The sequence below is a fragment of the Molothrus ater genome, chromosome 5, assembly GCF_012460135.2.
Source record: "Molothrus ater isolate BHLD 08-10-18 breed brown headed cowbird chromosome 5, BPBGC_Mater_1.1, whole genome shotgun sequence".
In the NCBI taxonomy this organism is placed as follows: Eukaryota; Metazoa; Chordata; class Aves; order Passeriformes; family Icteridae; genus Molothrus; species Molothrus ater.
The window spans coordinates 39,307,022-39,328,284 of NC_050482.2; the positions used below are offsets into that span (position 1 = coordinate 39,307,022).

At 36.1% G+C, this 21,263-nt stretch overlaps 1 protein-coding gene across 1 annotated transcript in view; it reads left to right on the forward strand.

Moving 5' to 3' along the window:
- Positions 1-21,263, forward strand: part of PTPRQ (protein tyrosine phosphatase receptor type Q) — a 99,725-nt gene that overhangs the window by 73,455 nt on the left and 5,007 nt on the right. Inside the window, exons 34-42 of the mRNA XM_036401032.1 lie at positions 130-229; positions 1,014-1,142; positions 8,709-8,735; positions 9,390-9,471; positions 13,730-13,820; positions 15,214-15,290; positions 17,668-17,802; positions 17,919-18,044; positions 20,214-20,362. Coding sequence (XP_036256925.1) covers positions 130-229; positions 1,014-1,142; positions 8,709-8,735; positions 9,390-9,471; positions 13,730-13,820; positions 15,214-15,290; positions 17,668-17,802; positions 17,919-18,044; positions 20,214-20,362 — 916 coding nt within the window. The remainder of the gene's footprint in view (positions 1-129; positions 230-1,013; positions 1,143-8,708; positions 8,736-9,389; positions 9,472-13,729; positions 13,821-15,213; positions 15,291-17,667; positions 17,803-17,918; positions 18,045-20,213; positions 20,363-21,263) is intronic.

The following is a 21,263-nucleotide window of genomic DNA, read 5'->3' on the forward strand; positions in this document are numbered from 1 at the left end:
ACAAAAAATTGGTGCAGTTATACAGAGACTGAAAGGGTCTGTCTTTCATTATTCCCTAATTTCATATTGTCAGAAATCTAAAAATTCCAAAGAATCTATGATATTTTAGCTCTCCATTTTCTGTTGCAGGTGAAGGACTGACAGGAAGATCTGTAGAAGTTGTCCTTGCTGTTACTTTGTGTATACTTTCAGTCGTTCTTTTGGTGGCTGCAGTATATGCTTTTGCAAGGTGAGATTTATATATCCTTGTCATAGCTGGTTTGAAAACACTCAAAAATGGTTTAAAGAAGAGTTGAAACAGTCCTATAAGTGCAACTAATCTGTAATTACAAAATGTTTTGATTTTTGGTTGGGTGGTTGTTTTTTTTTAATGTAGAACTTTAGGGAGAGACTCACAAAGAATTTAGTCCAGTGAGGGTAACCACCATAGATGAAGAAAATACAACTTCTCCAGAGGGCAAATCAGAGTGGTAGCCTTTCTTAACCTTTCAGAGCCACCTCTCTATTGACAGATCAGAGTGTCAGCTGGTTGTAGTTATTGTGATGACTAATACTATCTACAGCTGGGTATGAAGTAAATACTCTCAGTTATATTTTCTGTCTTCCTAAAAAATTTATCAGTTAAATACATTGAGTTCTCACATGGGGAACACAAATTGAGTTTTAATTCAAATAATGAAAAAAATATCCATGTAAAGGAGCAGGATGTGTACTTCACACATGGTGCTAGTTTTCTCATTCATCAGTTCTGTTCTTACTCAGCTGCATTATTCAGGCATTACCAAAGAATTTATGTAGGAAAACTAAAAGAATACATCATGTGGATTCTTTCCTCTGAATTTTAGGCAACATAAATTTGACTAAATTACACTGTTATGAGGGAGAAGAAAAAAAAAAGCCAAGGAAGGATTCTTGGCAACCATTTTTCAGTTTCAGTCTGTCAAATCAAAGCACTGATATATGTTTCCTTAAATATTTTGCATGTGTATTTTTCACTATTATTTTCCATTTAGAATTCGTCAAAAGCAAAAAGAGGGAGGCACATACTCCCCACGAGATGCTGAAATTATTGACACGAAATTCAAACTGGATCAGCTGATCACAGTGGCAGACCTGGAGCTGAAGGATGAGAGATTTACACGGTAAGCATACTCCTTAGGCAAAACAGTAGCCCAAAGGGTCTGTAGCCATGACCCCTTTCTGACCTTTGCTTGTTTGGAAGTGTTTGTGCTGTTCTTATTTACACAGGTCACTGAGATCCTTTTTCAAAGAATGACCTCCATCCTCAAGACACTTCTCACTAGCTTTTAGAAAATCACTTAATCTTAAGCCCTTTTTACAACAAGATAAAAATCTAAGTGCAAATCACTGTTTAATTGTTAGCCAGAGAAGGGTTACATATTTTAAACATGCAGAATTTCTGAGTGTTTTTAATGGCCCAATTTTTTGTTTAGGCAGCAAAATTGCAGACTCCTAGAAGTCCCTGACAACTAATTCAAGAACAAATCTAACAAAACTAGCTCAAGAGCAAATCTGTCATTGTTAATTGACATTTTGAAAACATTTGTCTTTTTTGAGAAAGGGATTGGCATAACATCTGGGTTTCTGTGGAGCTCAGCACACTGGCTATCTTAACATCCACTCATTTAAGGTGCATGCAGCAATTCACATTTTGTACCTGACAAGAAATCTTATCACAGATATTTATCAGAAGAATTGCTTTTTGACTGCCAGAAATGTTGATATGATTCAACAAATAAGTATACAATGGTAATTATAAAATAAATATAATGGTGATTATCAATAATAGTGACATCCAACTGTGTTAGAAATATTTGGTGAACATTCTTCACCTGTCTGTATTTTCCCTGCTGTCTCACACATGAAACACTGTGGTGGGCAGTGTCCTTAAAGATGAGAAGCCTGAAATAGTCTTGCCCTAGTAGCCAAATATCCTACTGTTGCAGACTAGGAATAGCTGGAAGATGAAAGGTTGTATCTGTTGACCTGGGGTTTTTCTGTATGTCTGTGTGTGGTACAGAGTAAGTTGATTGCATGTACAAACCTGTTCAAAATAGAGCACACAAGAATGGCTGCTGGTGACAGATGAGAAAACATACTGGGAATCATCTGGAACTCATTGATGTAAGGGCTGGGGTATGTCCTGTGAGGGGCACTTGCCCAGATAGCAGAATTTAGTACCTGCTAATAACAGTGCAAAGCATCCTCTGAAGGCAGAACCATTGACACTGCACTGCAGTAGCTGTGCTTCAGAGAAATTATCTCCATGGATTTTCAAAATTACCTTGCTTCCACATTGTTAGCTGAATAAGAATAGTACTATTGTTGTTTATGTACTAAAGTGTTAATGGATTTTACTTCCAGATACTCTTCATTTTTCTTTAGACGCAAGGAGATTTTTGTCATCCAGTAAGTTTTTGTATTATTGAAGCAACATGGTGTGTTTTCCATTCTCTTCTCTTAACCTGTGTGTTATCATACTATATCAAATGATATAGCTAATCAGAATGAAGCATCAATCTTTGCAGATATTCTAATGGCAAACAATGGTATTTTTTATCATGAAATCATGTTTATTGTTAGTCCCTAATGTTGAATTATAGGGCTCCCACAACTATTTTCAAATAAATCAGGGTAATTTTTAAATGGAAATTATAACACAGTATGGCAATATAGCCCTGGTATAAACCACCTATCCTTGAAACAAAGGCAGTGTAAATGTGACATAAGATGTCACAAATGTTTCTTTCCTTTGGAAGTTAGGATATATATACTTAAGAGAAATTTGGTCTTTTCCTCAACTGTCTTTTGTACTCACACTGCAGCTGTTTCATACTATGTCCCTGCAAAATCAGCAACATATCCACACAATCAAATACTTTGTTGGTTTGCAGATACCATTCTGCCACTTTTCTGTCTAAATTATGTGTAAATTTTTACAGTCTCAATCTCTAAAGGATAATTGAAAACTATAATATTTCATACTTATGTAAATTTCATTATGTGATTTATGCACAGCAAGACCTTTACTGAACAGTGCATCAGCAGTTTTAGTTACATCACTCTTATTTTAATGACTCAGTCTCACTTTTTGGTTTACAATTTGTCATGTCCTTCCTTCTCTATTTTCCTCTTCCCTCCTTCCAACTGTCCTTTAATGGCCAAAAGCAAAGACTTTTTACATCTGTCATTGTAAGGCACAGAATGCAGCTGTTAAAATTTTGGATTATTATTTTTCAAACTGCAGTGGCACTGAAGCTACAGCAGGCTCCTTGCCCCAATACTTTGCTGAACATTATGACAAGCTGATGAAGTGTAGGCACTAATTGAGAGCTCCTCAGGACAGGATTCATGATATCTTTTCATCTGGAAGACAGAAAATGTCCCCCAAGGAACTCTCCTAGAAAATATACATATAGTAATGAGGGGCAGGATGTGCTTTATCTGTCAAAAATTCTTTAGTTTATTTTGGCTTTTGTTTTTTTAAGCCTCTAAGAATCTTTCACTATGTGTAATATTCTGTTCTGGTAAAGTCAATGACAAGAAGGGACATTTTAGGTGTCTCTAGTGCTGTCTTTAATATAGTTAATCTTTCCTGGTAATGATGAGTTGTAACAGAGAGCTGGCAGAAGCATGGCAGCAGTACCAAGGCAGCTTACTGCAAAACCTAATGACTAAAATGTTTTTGTTTCCTGTTTTTAGACGTCCACAGTTGCACCATAAAAGAACTTTTGTACCTGTTGCCTCTGGGGAACAGCTATGCTGAAGTCAGTCACAGTCCCAGTTCTTGACCCAATCATTGTCATTATTTGTGGCTAAAGAAGTGACATGTTAGCATGTTTAGTTACAGTATTTAATGCTGATAACTGCAGTCTAACCTTCACAAATTTCCCATGCATTTGGGATGGGCATCACTGCATCTGCACTACCTACATTGGCTGCATTTAGGCAGCTGTCTCAGCTGTGTTTGCAGTGCTCGCTGTGCTGCAGTTCGTGGCATCTTGCAAGTGTATGAGGAGGGCAGAGATGGGCAGAATTCTTTACCAGACTGGCATGTTTGTGTTTTTCAGGCAGCAGAAAATCAACTGAAATCTGGCCCAGCTTCACCCTGAAAGGGCAATGGGGAGTTTGTTTGAAAATCCTAGGTGAAAACAGAACAATACAGATTTATTCCCTCCACCAATTAATCATTCCATTCAGTGCTCATTTGAAGGGGGTATTTTGGTAACCAGATTTTTTTGTCACTACTCTGACATTATATTATCCAGCTACTATAAATCACTAAAGGCACACACTTGCAGCTGACAGAGTTCATCCACAGAATCAAAATATTCTAGACTGCTCCATGAGATCCCTCTTGCCTGTCTCTCATTCATTGTCTCTTCAGACATTCTCTCACACTTGGTGGATTGCAGCTTATGATCTTGGCTCACATTCTCAGAAAATTTTGCAGCTGGTATCTCATGAGAAAAACAATAAATTGGAAAAAAAATTTCTGTTCTGTATGAATATGACTGTAAATACTTTTCATCATTCTTAGACCAAAAATTCAGCGGCTTGAAGCTCAGCAAATATTCAGTATAGGTTAATCAAAACATTATATTTTAAACATTTTTATAACTTTTTTTAATATAAAATATTTTGCATTACAAAAATCAGTTTGAATAGGAAAAGAGAAATTTAAAATGCTGAGCATTCCATTTTGACAATTTTGAAATTTTTTTTGTGGTAATTTTTTTTTGGACCAGGAAATTAAAGGAAAATTCTAGTTCCAGTAGTAGTCTTTTAAAATTATAAAAATAATTTTAAAAAAATTGAAAAACTTCAGTGGCTAAAATTACTAATCCTATCTAGTATACATACACTCACTCTCAACAAGTCTTTCTTAAGCATTTGATCAATTGGACGTAGTTTCAGATGGCATGTAGGAAATTAAGTCCTGCAGAATTTAGTGGAAAATGAGATCTTCTTTATGAATTCCAAATGCTAACTTTGAATGTTTGGGACATACATTGCATTCCATGATGGTGGAGATGGTGTGAGACAACAGTAAAAACCAACTTCATCCAAAACATACATAGCCCATCCAATCTAAACTGGATTAAACATTGTTTCATTAAACTCACTGATTACACATATGCTGGATGCATATCACTGGATGCTTATACGCATCACTTGCCTGACTTAGAACAGGTCCACAGGGTCTGCCAAGTCGCTCTTCAAAGCAGACACTAATCTTCTGTGAATAGATTCTATCCCTAAATTTTCAGTGTGTGTCAGATTTGGTGAGATACAAGTTACTCTTCCCTGTTCCAGATGCTTACCTAGGAGACAGCTTCTCTGGCACCCTACTTTTGCAGTGGTTTCCACAGCAAGGATGAAGCCATTTAGATCCCTGTCTTTTAAAAATCTGTCCTTGAGAAGTTGAACTTTGTGGTTGATCATTTTAGGCTTTTATTTCATTCTATGTGAGACAGCTTGTCAAGAAGGTGAGGTCAGAAGAAATATTTCTGCATAACAGACACTGTAGCCCCTGCAAATACCAGGTAATTAGAACTCCTTATGGAAAAGTGTTGTAGAGAAAAGGATTGGCTGATCTCATCTTTCCTATATACTACGCATTCAGTGGATGTCTATATTTGAGGTAACAGTTTTGCACACACATTTATTTCTATAGATCAGCTTGATACTTTGTGTTGACAGACCTGTCTTCCTTGGAGTAGGAATAGGAATAGGCTTCTGCATTGTCTTTTTCTTTAACAGGTTTCCCTTTAGTAATTAGCTATCAAAAATAGGCTTCCTGAAGTTTGTGCTCCAGGAGAACAAGGTTTGTGAATGTATGTGTCCTGGTTCAATAGAAGAAATGACCATATGTTCTCTTTCCTTAGGCCTTTAATATGTAGGAAGGGTTAAGCTCAATATTGCTCTCAATTAACTTGTTAAAAATTAGTTCCTCTGTTGGTCGTAGGAAGTGTCAGTGCTGCTTATGAGTTAAGCCTTTTGCCTACATAGTAATTTCTGTAGTTTTCTGGTTGGACGAAGTTTTAATTCCCTGTGGATTTCAGATGATTGACCCAGAGAGAAAGCTGAGTCTGTGTGACAATATGTCTTCAGTTATCACTGCCAACACAAATAAATGGCTTCTTTCTAGCTCTATCATATGTAATCTGAGTGGGATTCAGATTTTTGATAGTCTTCAAAAAAACCCCACACATGAAACAATACACTGTTTTAAAAGAAAATCAGATTTAAAGCTATAAAGCATTCTTTATCTTAGAGAATGTTTTTCTTTCCTCATATCAAAGTCAGGCAAGTGGGAATCTGAAATGGTCCAGCTGAAATAGGGACATTTTCAACTTCATGGCTTAATTCTGAATTGTGCTCATCAAGATCTAGTGATATTTATATTTTTAAGTTTTGTACAAAACACTGGGAAATGTGGAGTACAAGATTACATACAGATTTGTAATCTTGTTCATTTGTTCATTGACAAAAAACTGTAAGATTATTACTATGTATTCCAAGTCAAGAGACATAGAAAAAAATACTATTTTTTAAGCCTAAGGATGTTGAAACTGAGAATTGCTGGAAGTCTTTAGTGAGAACACAAAATTCATCCCTTCTGAAGATCCTTACACAGCAAAGCCAACACCTTTGCCACAGTCAGACAAGTTAGACATTTACTTTCCTGTAAGCACTTTAAAGTAAATCATCTTATCTTCTGAGCTGCCAAGCTACTGCTATGTGCACTTGCTACTGACAAAAGTGTGACAGTTCAGTAGTTCTAAAAATCACTTAAATTCCTACAGATAGGTTAAAATGTCAACCCATAAATCCCTTGCTTCTTAAAAAAAAACTTATAAAACTTATACTGTTGGGTCCATGTACCTTCAGCCCTGAAACACTGAATTACCTACCTGGATTGATTATGCACAGCACAGAAATAATTTTAATTTCCTAATGACCAAACTGCATTTTCTTACTGCAAATTATGTGCAGTAAGCCCCTCATTGTTAAAAATGTGAGAGGAGAGTATTTGAAAAATTACTGGAATGTCAACTGGGACATGACTTTTTTCTGTTGTTCTGTGCTGAAGATAGGTGAATTCAAAGGAAAAAGAAGTTGAACTTGCCTTCAAAGTCCGCTTATAATTTCGACCTCCCCAAAAGAGCCTACAAATGCTTCTGTTCTAGTCAAAGACAAATATTTATTTGTGTGCAGTACTTTGGTACAGCTATTGAAAGTCCTTATTTTTGTTCAGAAACTTTAGTTCTAGAATGTTGCCAATATTACTAGAAGGTAGTTTCATCTGCCACATAATGCAAACAACTTATGTGATACAATGAGCCCAAAATACATGTCTAAACATTCTGAATAAATAGAGTGGCATGCTTTCTTATCTTATTGCCTTCTTTTTCACTCTAAAGCTGTCCTTCAGTTGTCCTTCTTAGTAAACACCTTTACTTCTGTGAATACTTTTAACTCCAGTGAGACTGATCTAGTGAGGCTTTCATAGCCAATTTGCTTTGTTTCAGGATAACTACTCTAAAAAAGAATGTACCACAAAGGCATTCTTCATTGCTTTGAAATTAACTTCCCTGATGCTTAATAATAAATTATTCAACAACTGTATTAATCTCATTTTATTATCTCAAATAAAATTTAAATAATTAAGAATAATTTCATGAACTATTTTTAAAGCAATTTTTCTTTTTCTACTAAAATTATGGCAGCAATACAGCAGACTTTGTATTATAGAACATTTTTGTAATACTTTCTGTAAGGATGTATATTTGGAGGAACAGACACATAAAAGGGGTAGTCAGAGTTTTTTGAAGGAGCAGGTTATCTTTAAAACTGAATTATTACAAACTTTTTTACTTGGTCCTTTAAACAAGCTTTCTGAGTCTGAATGCTCAAAATTTGGTTTCTAAATCCATTCAGAGGCAATTTTGACCAAGTTTCAAGGCCATCTGAAAGTCCTGTGAGTATAGATGTTCATGCTCTATCTTCATGAAAGAAGAAGATAGATCTCTCTGTGCTGTGAGATCAAGTTAAAGATTTAATATGTATCACAGTTTTTGAAATTGACATCTATAGAAGCAGCCATGAACATGTGAAAAATGAAGATAAAACAGGACACTAATTTTTGAAATCTTTAGAAAACAACCACAGCTGCAGCTTCTGTAGAGGCACACCAGTATCATGACTCATCTGTGACTCATTTTAGATATCTGCTTCAAATGAGATGAAATTACACCTATTTCTCTTCATTGATTATAAAAGAAATTTAGAGTGACTGAGAAATAGGCGTCTGTGTTCAGTCAGATTGATCCTACCCTGATGCTCTGAAATGGCCCTTAGGAGAATGACATTGGGTCAAAAATGCAAAATGAAGCATGTCAATGTGTATGCAGTGGTGTGCAGCAAGTATGGGTTTCTCGGGGCCATATGAGCCCCGAGCACTGTAAGTGATCTAAAGAAAATGACAGAAACTGTAACTACGTAATTCATATCTGCTGATACCTGAGATAAAAACTAATAAAGACAATCACCCAAGGTATCTGAATTTGAATCCATAAGGGAAACCAATCTTTAGGTACATGGCATTTAGTCTAGAACCTATTAAAATGCACAACATTGGTTAACTCTCAGCTTGCTACATTTAACAAAGATCTCTATTTCAGGTTGCTTAGTTATAGAAAGTCCATCAAGTAAGTTTACTAAAGATTTTTATGTTATGTGTTCATCGGTGAGTCTCAATGTGTGGTTCCTTCCTCAATGTTAGAAAAAAGCTCCAAGCTGCGTATAAATCATAAAAGCATGACTAATTGCATGGTAACTGGAGAAATGCTTTCTCTCTCTCTGGGGTGAAGCCTGCATGTCTGTGTTTTAGCTTGGGAAGTAATACAGGGTTATTTAAACTCCTCAGGATTTAAAAACCATGTCATTATGAGAATGAGGTCACTGCAATATTTTATATGTCTAAAACCTTGCAATGTGTAAAATGTTTTCTGTCTGACAAAGTGTTATGTACCTTAGAATGCAATAATAAATTTACAAATTTGCTTTAATGTCAAAACCTTGCTTGAAATGCTGTTACCTATAAAAACAATCACAGCCGACAGTACTGTTAACATTAGCAAAATTAAAAATGTGAGGGGGAGCAACAAGGGGATAAAATGTTTCACTTTTAAGTGATTGAAAAGAAATCAAATAAGCATGCTGTAAGCAATTTATAATTTTCTGTCTATAAGTATCATTTTCCATTGAACTGGAAAATATTGTTTATTAATAAACTACAGTTATATAACAAGAATGAGAAAGATATTCCCTATGGGTTTCTAATTCTTCTTCTTTACTTCCAGGCCAATAAGCAAGAAATCCTTTCTACAACACGTTGAAGAGCTTTGCACAAACAATAACCTAAAGTTTCAGGAAGAATTTTCGGTATGTTGCTAGCAGTTGTCACAACATCGCAAGACCTTCAGTCGTTTCATGTGTCACATTTCATGTCCATTTTAAGCAGGCAAAGCCATGAAGGACTCTGGCCTTGATAATCAATACCCAATTACCAGGTTGATTGTTTAGAAAGTAACAGTACACTGATTTGGATTCTGCAGCCTATACTACAACCGGGTCAGAATTATTCACCTTAGTGTCAGCCAAAGATGATCTTCTTTAGTCTCCAACATTTCAAGACCACCATATTTATGTTTTTACATATCTAGTGTTGCTTATGTAGGTTACCTAAGAACAAGTTATTTAGAGTTTTCTAACATATACACAGATATATTTGACTGCTATAAATATGTTTGTTTTCCTGAGTGGTGATAACTCCAAAAGGAGTTAATATTCATTCTGTAAAATTTTCAGGCCCCAGTCATACTGCCATGAAACTCAGGATTGTTTTTCTTTCATAGATTTTGATGCAGGAAGTCAAAGGTTTGTACATGGTACTTTGGGTTTTGTTCCTCTGCAAGTAATAGGGCATATTTCTTATGCTCTTGAGAATAGCTTCCAAATGAATAACCTCCATTTCTTTACATGAGCAGATGAACACAGCAAGCCTGTCTTTCTGAAAGGGGCCTCATTCTCAAAATATACATTACAGATAATATAATACATGTATAGTTCCAAATTTAAATCTCAAAGTTTTCACTATTTTCATTAAGTAATATTTTACGGCTATCATATTTTTTCTCTTGTTATTTCAGAATCTTTATCATCATTATCTTTCTTAACACATTAAGTTATTTGCCCAAAAAAATTTTTCAGTGTCCAGTGACTTTATTATTTTGGATTTATAAATTTACCATGAATAATTTACCAGTTGGATTAACAAAAATGAAGACTTAACAATTGGCTTTTCTTTTGCTAGATTATAATATTTCAGTTTCCAGGGAAACACTAAAAAAAGTGTATAAATATTAATGGTATTTCCTACAGGTTTTTTTGTTATGCTCATTAGGTAAAATTGGTCTGGATTTAATGATAAAAAGCACCATAAAATTCTCAGAGCAATAAAGTAGGTGTTATTTCACTTGACCAAAAAATTATTGTAGTTACATTATGCATGACTGAACAGATGAAAAGTTTTAATATCAGTAACACTTCACATATTAACAGTCATTACTAGAAAGTCTCTAATATTACTTTCTTTAGGTGCAACCCACATTGGCTAAGCCTTACTGCATTGTGACAGCTTAAATCTTAAACAATAGTGTTTTATCAAACCACAATCTGCAATCTGCTTAAAATTTAGAGAAATACAAGAAGCTGAGGTCTCCTTCAAATAATTTATATAGTCAACCTATAATAGACAGTTTTATGTCATTTAATTTTTCAGTCTTTTTACTGTCTGACCTTCAGCTGCCATGTTTCAGAGTGTAGTGATATCTTCCTAGGTGACTTGTCCAAGGGCAGGCAGAATTTGAAGGTATGTTCGGTCCCTCGAAATGAGTCTATGTTTTTTGTAGCACATGTTCTAACAGATAAACAATCGGATTGGCAGCACACTTGAAATTATATTGGTAATGACAATGCTCAGGAACAAGGAGTGCATTCAATAAACAAGCAGACCTTATGATCTGCGTTGTTTTTATCCACATGCATAATTCTATTTTTACATAAATGACTTGACTTGAGGGTCCTGCAATATGTGTAGGAAAGATTAGCTAAGATATAAACCCTTGAACATGATGTAAACTCATATCTGAAGCACATAACTTAAGTGGTGAAACTGGAACAAGTTTCCTGTGGAAGCTGTGAATGCCCTATCCCTAGAAGTGGCCAAGCCCAGGTTAGAGGGGGCTTTCAGCAATCAGATCTGGTGGAAGGTTGTGCATGGCAACAAGGGGTTGGACTAGATTATGTTCATGTCCCTTGCAACTCAAATTGATCTATGGTTCTATGAACAGCATAGTGCTGAGCTTGCTTGGGCTCTCTGTCTGTCTTTGGATGAGTAAATTCAAGATTACTGGGAACAGAATAGGAGAATATGATAATTTACACTAATAAACTGCTAGTATATTCCCTGTGTTGGATTTGGACTGTTCCACTTAACAGTCTTCTGGACAATTCCAAGATATGCTTTGGTAGACTAGGGATAATTTACAATGGGCAGTTTATGGACAACAAATATGGTTTGGAGTTTTCCAGCATAAATGTGAGTCTTACTATTTCACTTACTCTTGTAATCCCTGGACATTCCCAGTTTCATTTAATTTGCCTGACTGACCAAACTTCAGTGCCAGGACATCTTCAGGGGCCAATCTTGGTTCAATCTTGGTAAACAGGACCTGTGTGTAAATGTGATGAGAAGAGAATCTGGACTTCAGAATGGACCTGGATCCATTTATTTTCTGAAAAGACAAGTTTAAAGAAACCATATGGAGCCAAAGTAATTAATGATGGGCGTCACCTCATCACTATTCAAACTTGCAGCTACTTCCAGCTTTCCAGCTGATTCCTGTGTCTCTCAAATACATTTGAGAACTTATGCTTTTCTAGTAACTGGCAAATTACTGAAACAGAAATACTCGTATTCTGCTCATGAGTGAAAAAACTGAAGTCCTTCAAAGAGTCACCAGTGTCACAAATGTACTACAGTAAACAAAATGCAAATGTTTTATTTCAAAGTTTTATGAGTTTGCAAAGAAACATGGTTTCTGTGACAAGTTGTTACTGAGTCTGGGAACCCAAATACTCTTCCCCTAAATATGAAAATAATAGATAAGACTGAAATCCCTACTAATGCAGAGAATTGGTATGAGGCTTTTGAGCATTTGTTTGGTTATAGAAGGATCCTTATGAAAATAACAAGATCTACTTCTCTATTTCCCCTCTACTACAAAGTGCTGTATAATGGTGCTACTTCTACAGTAATTAACTGGCAACCTAAAACTCAGAGGAGGGAGGCAAATGAGGGAAGTTAAAGTTCACGTGACATGGGATTCCATGGCCCAAAGCACTATTCAAAATAAGCATTTTGTGTATGTCCTTCCTTCATGAAAATATTCAATGACAGAAGCTTTGTGGGAGAGTTTCAGCTTTCTGAATGAGAGGAATTTTAACATCTCCACCTTTGACTGTGTTTTACATACCAGGATGACAAAATATTTGAATTAATAATGAAAGAAAAGGACTGAAATAAAACAGTCCTGGTTTTCCATTTTTCATTACTTCTCTTATTTATTTGCTAGGAGATTCCCATTAAATTTTATTCATAAAAGACAGACTGTCTCAAATACCTTGGCAAAAGGGCATAATTAATACTGAGCCTCATAGTAAGACTATCTGCCCAACTTTTGGAAGTAGCCCATGCAGACTGGAACTGCTAATATTAAAAGACAAATTTGAAGGGATTTCAGCAAAATTTTGTATTGTTCTCATTCAAAGCAAAAAGTAGACCTCTTAATTTATACCTTAGATAGATAGATAGATATAAAAAACAGACTTGTGAATAACATTTCTCAAACAAAGAAAAATTATATTGAAATTAACAATGTATTTAGAATTCTGGATTTTCTGTATCTTCTATTCTCTTAACACCAAAGTCATCACTTTAACACATTTTCTCCATTAACAAGTTCTGAAATTGTCGCCACTCTTTTAATCAATTTTGTAAATGATACCTGTTAATGCACACAAACATCCCCATCAAATAAGTTCCTCAGCATGAATGATTAATCCATCTCTGTCCTCCAGCAATAGAACAAATGGCCAGTTATGAAGCTGCAGTACAACCCAAAATAGCTCTTCCCACCCCTTTCACAAACAGTCCCAAGAATGATAATTAATTGCCAGTTGTCTCAACTTAATTGAATTCTCATCAGTTCTCATGCTGTACCACAGACACTCCCAAACTAGTCAGGAAAAGGAATTATTCAACTGAGTCAGTAGGGCATGGTAACCAAGCATGTGACTTCATGAAAAAAATCAGAAAACTACAAAAGGTGATAGACTGACTTTATCCAGGATTTTAAAGGTGAAAGTTCATGTAAGCTTAATTGTTCAAGTTGACAGCATTGTCTGCAGTGCTGCATCAACTGGGGTTGACAGTGAGGTGGGAAGCTCTGTAATGCTTCCAGCTGTACTTAGAAATGCACTGTTGCAAAACTGTGGAGTTTTTCTACTTACTGGATGATTGTGCCATATTTTAAAGTCAAGTGGAAAAGTTTTCCAACAAACATTTATTCCTTTGCAGGAACTTCCCAAGTTTCTTGAAGACCTTGCTTCAACAGATGCTGATCTGCCTTGGAACAGGTCTAAGAATCGTTTCCCAAACATAAAGCCATGTATGTGTGTTTACTGACCAACTCCTCCATTTTGCTCTTTACTTTCAATAGTGTAACAGATATTTGGAATGCAAGTGTATTTTTGTTTGATCTGTCTTTGAAATAGCAGTACAATCAAGTCCACATTATGAAATCATTTTCTGTCAAGTAATCCGTCTTTACTTTGCGGGTTTTTTTAAAGACAGTTTTATTTGCAAGTAGCTTTCAACTTGCTCTCACAAGCTTTAATATGCAGGTGCAAGAAACTGTAGCCTCAATAGTTTCTTGGCTTTGTAATTCAAGCCATGTAGCAAACTCTTTAAAATTCTTCCTCATTGGTTTTTTCCCCCCTTTAGTAAGAAGTAATTTTTTAAACATATAAAATCCACATGTTTGTGCATTCAGCTACCTCAGGAGTCTGGATATGCTTTCTTGTGGATATGTGTACATGTGCTACAAAGGTTCCACAGAAGATCAGAGTGACTGTATGATAACTTATAAGCCCAGGCTAGATATTATCACAGGAGACAGGAGTCTGTCTCTCTATACTCAACACTGCTTCATTTTTCAGTTAATCAGACAAGAAATGTCATTATTATTTTAGGCATTAGCTGTGATGTGAGATGGAGTGCATAGCATTCCTTGGTTAATAATGCTACATTCTGTGCTATTTACTTTTCAGAGCAGCTGTTCCTGCTATCTGCTGCCTTGTTCAAGACATATTCTAAGTCACAGTCACTAAAAATTTATCTTCATGACAGACAATAAGGCATAAACAGATATGTTTCATAAATATTTAACTTTGTATTCTAATGTTCTTTACTAAGTTGAAGACCAAACACCAAAATTCTGGTGTTACACACATGATACGTTTCTTGGATTCTGTAATTTCTGTGTATATGCTGTGGAACCAAATCAGAAACCCTAAACATTTTACTTTTTTCTTTTTTTTTAATAATGACTTAACCTTATGTTTAAAAACCCCCAAAACTATATAAAAGTGCCAGAATCTGTCTCAGTGACCTGGGCAGCAAGTAAATGGAAAAAACTCTCAGATCCCTGACCCTTGCCTCTTATTCACACAAAAGTTGTGTGTGCTAGGACAGCATGGGTTGGAGTACACAGGCTCCTTTTAGGTACAGAATCCTCCCATACATACATCAAATTGGAGGTTTTGGCTCATTCAGCACTTAAATTAAAAAGTATTATCTACAGCATGTCTGCAACATTAAAGAAAGACCATACAGTAATGGAAAAAGGTTGAATTACCTTTGTAATTTGTGTTCTACTCCATCAAATATTGTTACTGCTAATAAAAGTATTTTTGATTTCTTAGCACTCCAGGAACACTTTTTATATGTTTTAGGGTTTTTGAACCAATCTTTTAGTTAACTAGACTTTACTTCCATGATAGATAATAACAACAGAGTAAAGCTGATGCCTGATGCTGGTATTCCTGGATCTGACTACATTAATGCCAGCTATGTGTCTGTAAGTAGAAAGTCTCTCACATTTTTACTGTATTTGTTTTCTGGTAGAAGAGTAAAAAAATAACTTGCAACAAAAACAGGATTCTAGTTTTTCTTTCATTCACTACAGCCATGACATTGTTCAAGTGATTCCCATGGCACTAAAAATTGCAAGTTAAAAAAATATATATCCCATTTTCATTGCTGAGCAATGATTTCCAAAAATAATCAAAACTGTGTCCAGCAAGTTTCTTTTTATAAATTATTTCATACCATTTTCACAGAAGGCAACAGTGGAACTCCCACTGAGGTAAATTGTTTGGATAGGTGTTATTTGGTGTCTTGATTCAACAGTTAAAGTTGTTGTATATGAATAGGACAATGCAAAGATAACGGAACTGAAAACTTTCATAGAAATGGCTAAAAGTTTTGGCATGCTCCTTATTATTTTGTGACAGTTATGATGGAGGAAAATGAAAGTAGGCTTCTTGAAGAAGAAAGTAATACTATATTTTTCATCCTCATCTTTCTTCACAGACTTCCCCATTTTCTTATTGTGTGCTCAGTAAATTCTTCATCTATATTTTAATCTCATTTTTGTCCTGTTGAAGCTCAAAGTTATGCATCAAATCTCTTCTAGCAGTGGCTGGTGATCTCATATGAGGTCAAGACTTGATTTACATTAAAGACTTTTCAAACATGTAGCAAGACATGCAGGGTGTAGTCAAAACAGACAGCACAAAGGAAAGTGGAAAAGGTTATTTGCAGGTAACTAAGAGACATTACAGAGAATAAGCAGTGGAGCTAAGATCTTTCTTTGAGCAAACAGTATTTATTCCCACTATGTCTTTGTTCTGAGAGTTAGCAGATAGGAAGAACCATGTGCTGGGACTGCACAGAATGGCTAAGGAAAGCAGAGGTATCTTGGAGCATGGTCTAGTCTTGACCCTTTCTGCCACTGACAGGCCAAGCCTTAGGCAGGGAGTACTAACAGCAACTTCCAAAAAGCTGCAGCAAAAGCCAGCTACAGAGTGCTCCCTGCTGAGATTTTGCTTGTGTGCATACATTTTGGATGACCATTCATCAGTGAATAGACAATTCCAATGTTATGGTTTCTCAAGGCTAAAGTTTCGCCCTTTATATGCTCTCACTTTCCATGTTTGTCGATGTATAAATACATAAATGCATATAGCTGTAAACATGCAATATGTATGTGTATTTACATACCTAATTACCTGGGCCTGTTTACATATGCATGCTTCTCCTCTCCATAAAGAGAGGAAAAGAGAAGTCTTGTACTTAGTTTTAACAAATGGGAACTCTGCTGCTAGTTGACTTTCATTGGTTAAACAAAGTCGGTAACTGAACTGTGAGCTTTGCATCCCTGAATTACAGTTTCTCACCTCACTCCTAAACTAAGGAGGATTAACATAGTTTCCCACTGCCACCTGTTCTTTATATTATAGATAGAGTAAGTAACAGGCAGCTGTGAATTATAGGGCTATAATTCCAACAAGAAGCTTTGGTGGTGCTATAAACCACTGTGTCAGTTGTTTTGAGCAATAAGCAGAACACTGTGATATTATAAACTGCTGGTTCTACAGCATAAATTTATTGCTATTATTGCTATTGTTGTTATTTTAGACTTTCTGTAGTACATAATAGTTCCTGTAGGTGTACTTCTTTTCTATGAGCAACCAGATCCATGTCAAACCATGCACTCAGAGCATCTATAGATTTTTTTCAATAAACTTCCTTCTTCCTAAGTTTTACACCAGTTTATGAATTAACCAAAGAGCAAAAGCCAACGCTAAAATAAAAGTCAACACCTTCAGTAGGTTTCTTGCAAACCTTTAATTGAAGATCATTTATTTCAATGAGCTTCACCTCGAGGTTATAGCAGATCCCAGACAATCACCAAAGGTCATTAGTGTGTGTATTACTTGCACTGGCTCTCAGACTGCTCCTTAGTTGTTTCCCTGGCCCCACAATTAGCACTATTTGATTCTCCTTTGTTGGCCACCTCTTGATTTAGCTCTTGGTGGCCTCTAGCTGGATCTGCAGTAAGTATAATATGAAGGCTTAGATACTTTTAAATGGGAATTGATGACCTGATGTCCCTGTAATATCTCTGCTAGATGCATTTCTATTACCATGGCACTTCCCACACTATAGTAGTGTATTGGTTGATAACTAGACTACCAAGAAACGCCATTTCTCTTTTAGCTTTCCAAGGCAGCCTGCCATGCAGTGACTATTGAGGCATATGCCAATTCGCTTGGTAGGTCTGACAAGATTTTAGCCTTAGGCATGGCAGATTCAGGCACAACTATGAGTCACATACAAACTCTTTTGTTTCCTTGACAACCATTATGTATTAAACATTTTCTCTTTCTTAGGGCTATTTATGTCCAAACGAGTTTATTGCAACTCAGGGACCATTACCAGGAACAGTGGGTGATTTCTGGAGAATGGTGTGGGAGACAAGAGCTAAAACACTTGTGATGCTCACACAGTGTTTTGAAAAAGGACGTGTAAGTTACCAGTGAACCAATTAAAAGCATTTTATATAATTGGAAATTCTGTATGTAGTTTCTGTCAAGATTATAACATGATAATTGTTAATTACTTAGTAATCATCTCTCTGCAGATAAGATGTCATCAGTACTGGCCAGAAGATAATAAACCAGTGACTGTGTTTGGGGATATAGTGATTACTAAATTGATGGAAGATATTCAAATAGACTGGACCATCAGAGACCTAAAAATTGAAAGGGTAAGCCAGTGCTGGAAGTTGATAGAAAAAAAATTCATCCAACACCTGAAAGAACATCAGATATGCTACGTCCCACTCAACCTCTTCTTCAATATTCTTCTTTTAATCTTTTAGTGCGTATGCATTGTACTGCCTGTCCTGTATTTTATTTTCATTCATGTTTTATTTCCTGAGAATTTTTGTCACAAAGAGCTCAGATATTTGTCCAATATGCTATGAAGAGCCTATTAAGGTTACTGAACTTCTGATCTGGTGGGAGGTGAAGTTTCTACTTGGACACATTGGTGTCTGTTCTAGAAAGGAGTAATCTTAAATATTTTGAGATCAGACAAATCCCTTTGAATGTATCCCTCTCAGATTAAAGGGCAAGATTCTCTGGTGCAGCTGTTTTGCATTGTACCACCAGCCATTGGCCTCCACCCCCAGGAGATTCACCCAATATGAATGAGAATCATCAGTATTACTCCTACTCTTTGTGCTGGGAAGGAGAAGCAGGGGTACAGCAGAGATCTTCACCTTTGTCATGACCCACAACTACAGTTTCCACATGTTGGAAAAATTATAACCCAGCATTAACTTGGAACAGCAGGTGGGCTCAAAAAACAATCTGGGAATAAAGACCCAAAATTAAGTCAGTTTTCTTCTGCACGCCCAAAATTGATCTGTGTTGAAAGTAGTGCAGCAAGATCCTAGGACCTGAATTTGGCTGTGCTAATGCAGGCATTACCATCCTGTGGCATATGCTTGTGACAAAGGGCACACAGCAGGTGGGGGCTGGTCTAGCAGTCACCCCATAGGGATATGCTGTGCACATAGTACAGAGAAACAGAACATTTAAAAATGACTGAGAAAAGATAAACCTTTTTTTCTGCTAAAAATAGAACATAAAGAAGCAAGACTGGAAAAAGGACTATTTAGAATAAAAATGAATTCCAGTGAAATGCCAAGTCACTTGTGTTAATGAGGGTGAGGCTGAAAAGAAGATAATCTGAATTGACTGGGTGATCCATTTACTGTAGCTGAACTACCCTGCACAAGACGCTATGCCCTTTATAAGCAGGTCATTAAATTTGCTGTATTGCTGGTTTTAAGATTGTACGTCCTTTCACAAATGAGTGAATGCTTGATGATCTTCCAGTGAAGATAAAAAGCATATGTGAAGAAAATAACTCAAAATCATTGCCATTGTGAATTCTCTTGCATTTTTATGCTGATCAGTTTAAAAATAATAGTTCAACTGCAAAGTAGTTGCTACAGATAATTGTTCACCACTATTCCATATTTCTTACAATATGAAAGAAGCAAGTGCTTGGTTCAAAAGCAATTTGAAAAAATAGAAACTGGTTCATTACACAACAGTTGATTAAACTGTGGTACTCCTTGCTGCAGGATATTGTGAAGGCTAAAAACTTACAGGGATTAAAAAAAATCTATATAAATTAGTGGAAGAAAATATTGATGAGTACTATTAAATTCCCATTTACTGTCTCTCACTGAGGCAGTTCACAAGTCACAAACTATGAAAAATGGAAAGGATACTCTAAGGAACTCCAGCTACATTGTTGTCATGTTTTACAATGCTCCCTAACATTTTTTCTTGACTACTGTTGGAAAGAGCATATTGATGTAGGCAGGCCTTTGGCATGATCCCATTCTTTCATTTTTTACATCCTTCAAAAGTAATCTGGGTATTAGATCATAACCTCTTTTTTGAGCTTACTGTTGCTGCTGCTCTGATTGACAGAGCATGAAAGAAAATATATCTGTGTTCACCCAGTGTATGTGTGTTTGCCTTTACCACATTGGATCAGTCTTAGAGTGGTTGCTTTTTCCTGAACAAATTTGTCATCCCAGCTCACTAAATTTCTAAATGAGCCATAGAAACTTCAACCTGCAATCTAAAAATTATTGATATAATGACTAAAGTCAAATGAAGAGTCACTACTGAAAACACTAACATTTCCTGAAAGATGAACTTGATGCCATCCCTCAAAAAATGTGCCAGAAGTTCTGTGCACAGCAAATCATCCCTTCGTGCCAGTAATCTTATAAATATTAGGTGATTCTAACTTTATTTTTTATGTAAAAATACTGAGAAGGTTACATGTACCTTACTGACCCTTCTGTAGCATTTCTTCAGTAAAAACTGCATTATTATGTATTTTTCAGCATGGAGACTGCATGATGGTGCGGCAGTGTAACTTCACTTCTTGGCCAGAACATGGAGTCCCCGAAACTACTGCACCAATTATCCATTTTGTAAAACTCATCCGTGCAAGTCGAGCGCACGATAACACACCGATGGTGGTGCACTGCAGGTAAGTATATTCACCAATATTCCCTGATGCACAGGGAAGTTGCCAGAAGAACATCCATGGAGGCTGAGTGCACAGTAATGAGTCTAGGATGGACAGAGGTGAATGTTTCTCTAGCAGTCCTTCTTACTCCTTTCTAGAAGGTAAAACACCAATGTCTATTCTGCCATTTATGGAAATCCATTGACGTGATGTCAGGGAAATAATTGCTCCAAAAATTACCATAAAGTACTGCTGGATTTTTCTCCATTTTTCTCTTTAATCATAAGAAGAGGAATAGCAAATGACATGTATTGGTTTAAATTACTTCTATTATAATTAGAGCTCCTCTCAAGAAGTAAGTATTAAAAAAATATTTTAAATGTATATGTCACATATAAGGAAGAAACTCTTTGAAGCCACAGAGAACGACAAATAGAAATAAGGGCTTGCATAGGCCAGATTTCAAACTTGGATGCCTGTAAACAATTAAAACCTATATTTAGGATCTTAAATAAATGGTCTGGTGGTTAGAGGTGTTCAGCTGTCATAGTTTCCACTGGTTTCATTAACACCCTTAAACCTCTGTTTCAAAGAGTAAGTGTGTGGGGAGGCCTAAGTCTTAAGGAAACCAGTGAGTGTGATCTGCATTTTGTGCAGGTCAGTGTTCCCACTGAATGTGTGGGCATGCTCCATAAAACAGATCTGAACTCATAGGTCTGCTACTGAGTCTTTACCCCATTCTCACTTGGTGTGAGTCTGGAAATAAGTGGAAAGAAAAGATGGCTTTGATGCTACAAATCTTTTCCACTTTATCACGTATGGGAGTTATTATTATTTGTCCTCAGCATCCTATGGGTGCCACCCACAAAGGGTAGTAAAGCCTTGTTTAATATTGCTGTCTTTGATGAACATTTCCCTCTAC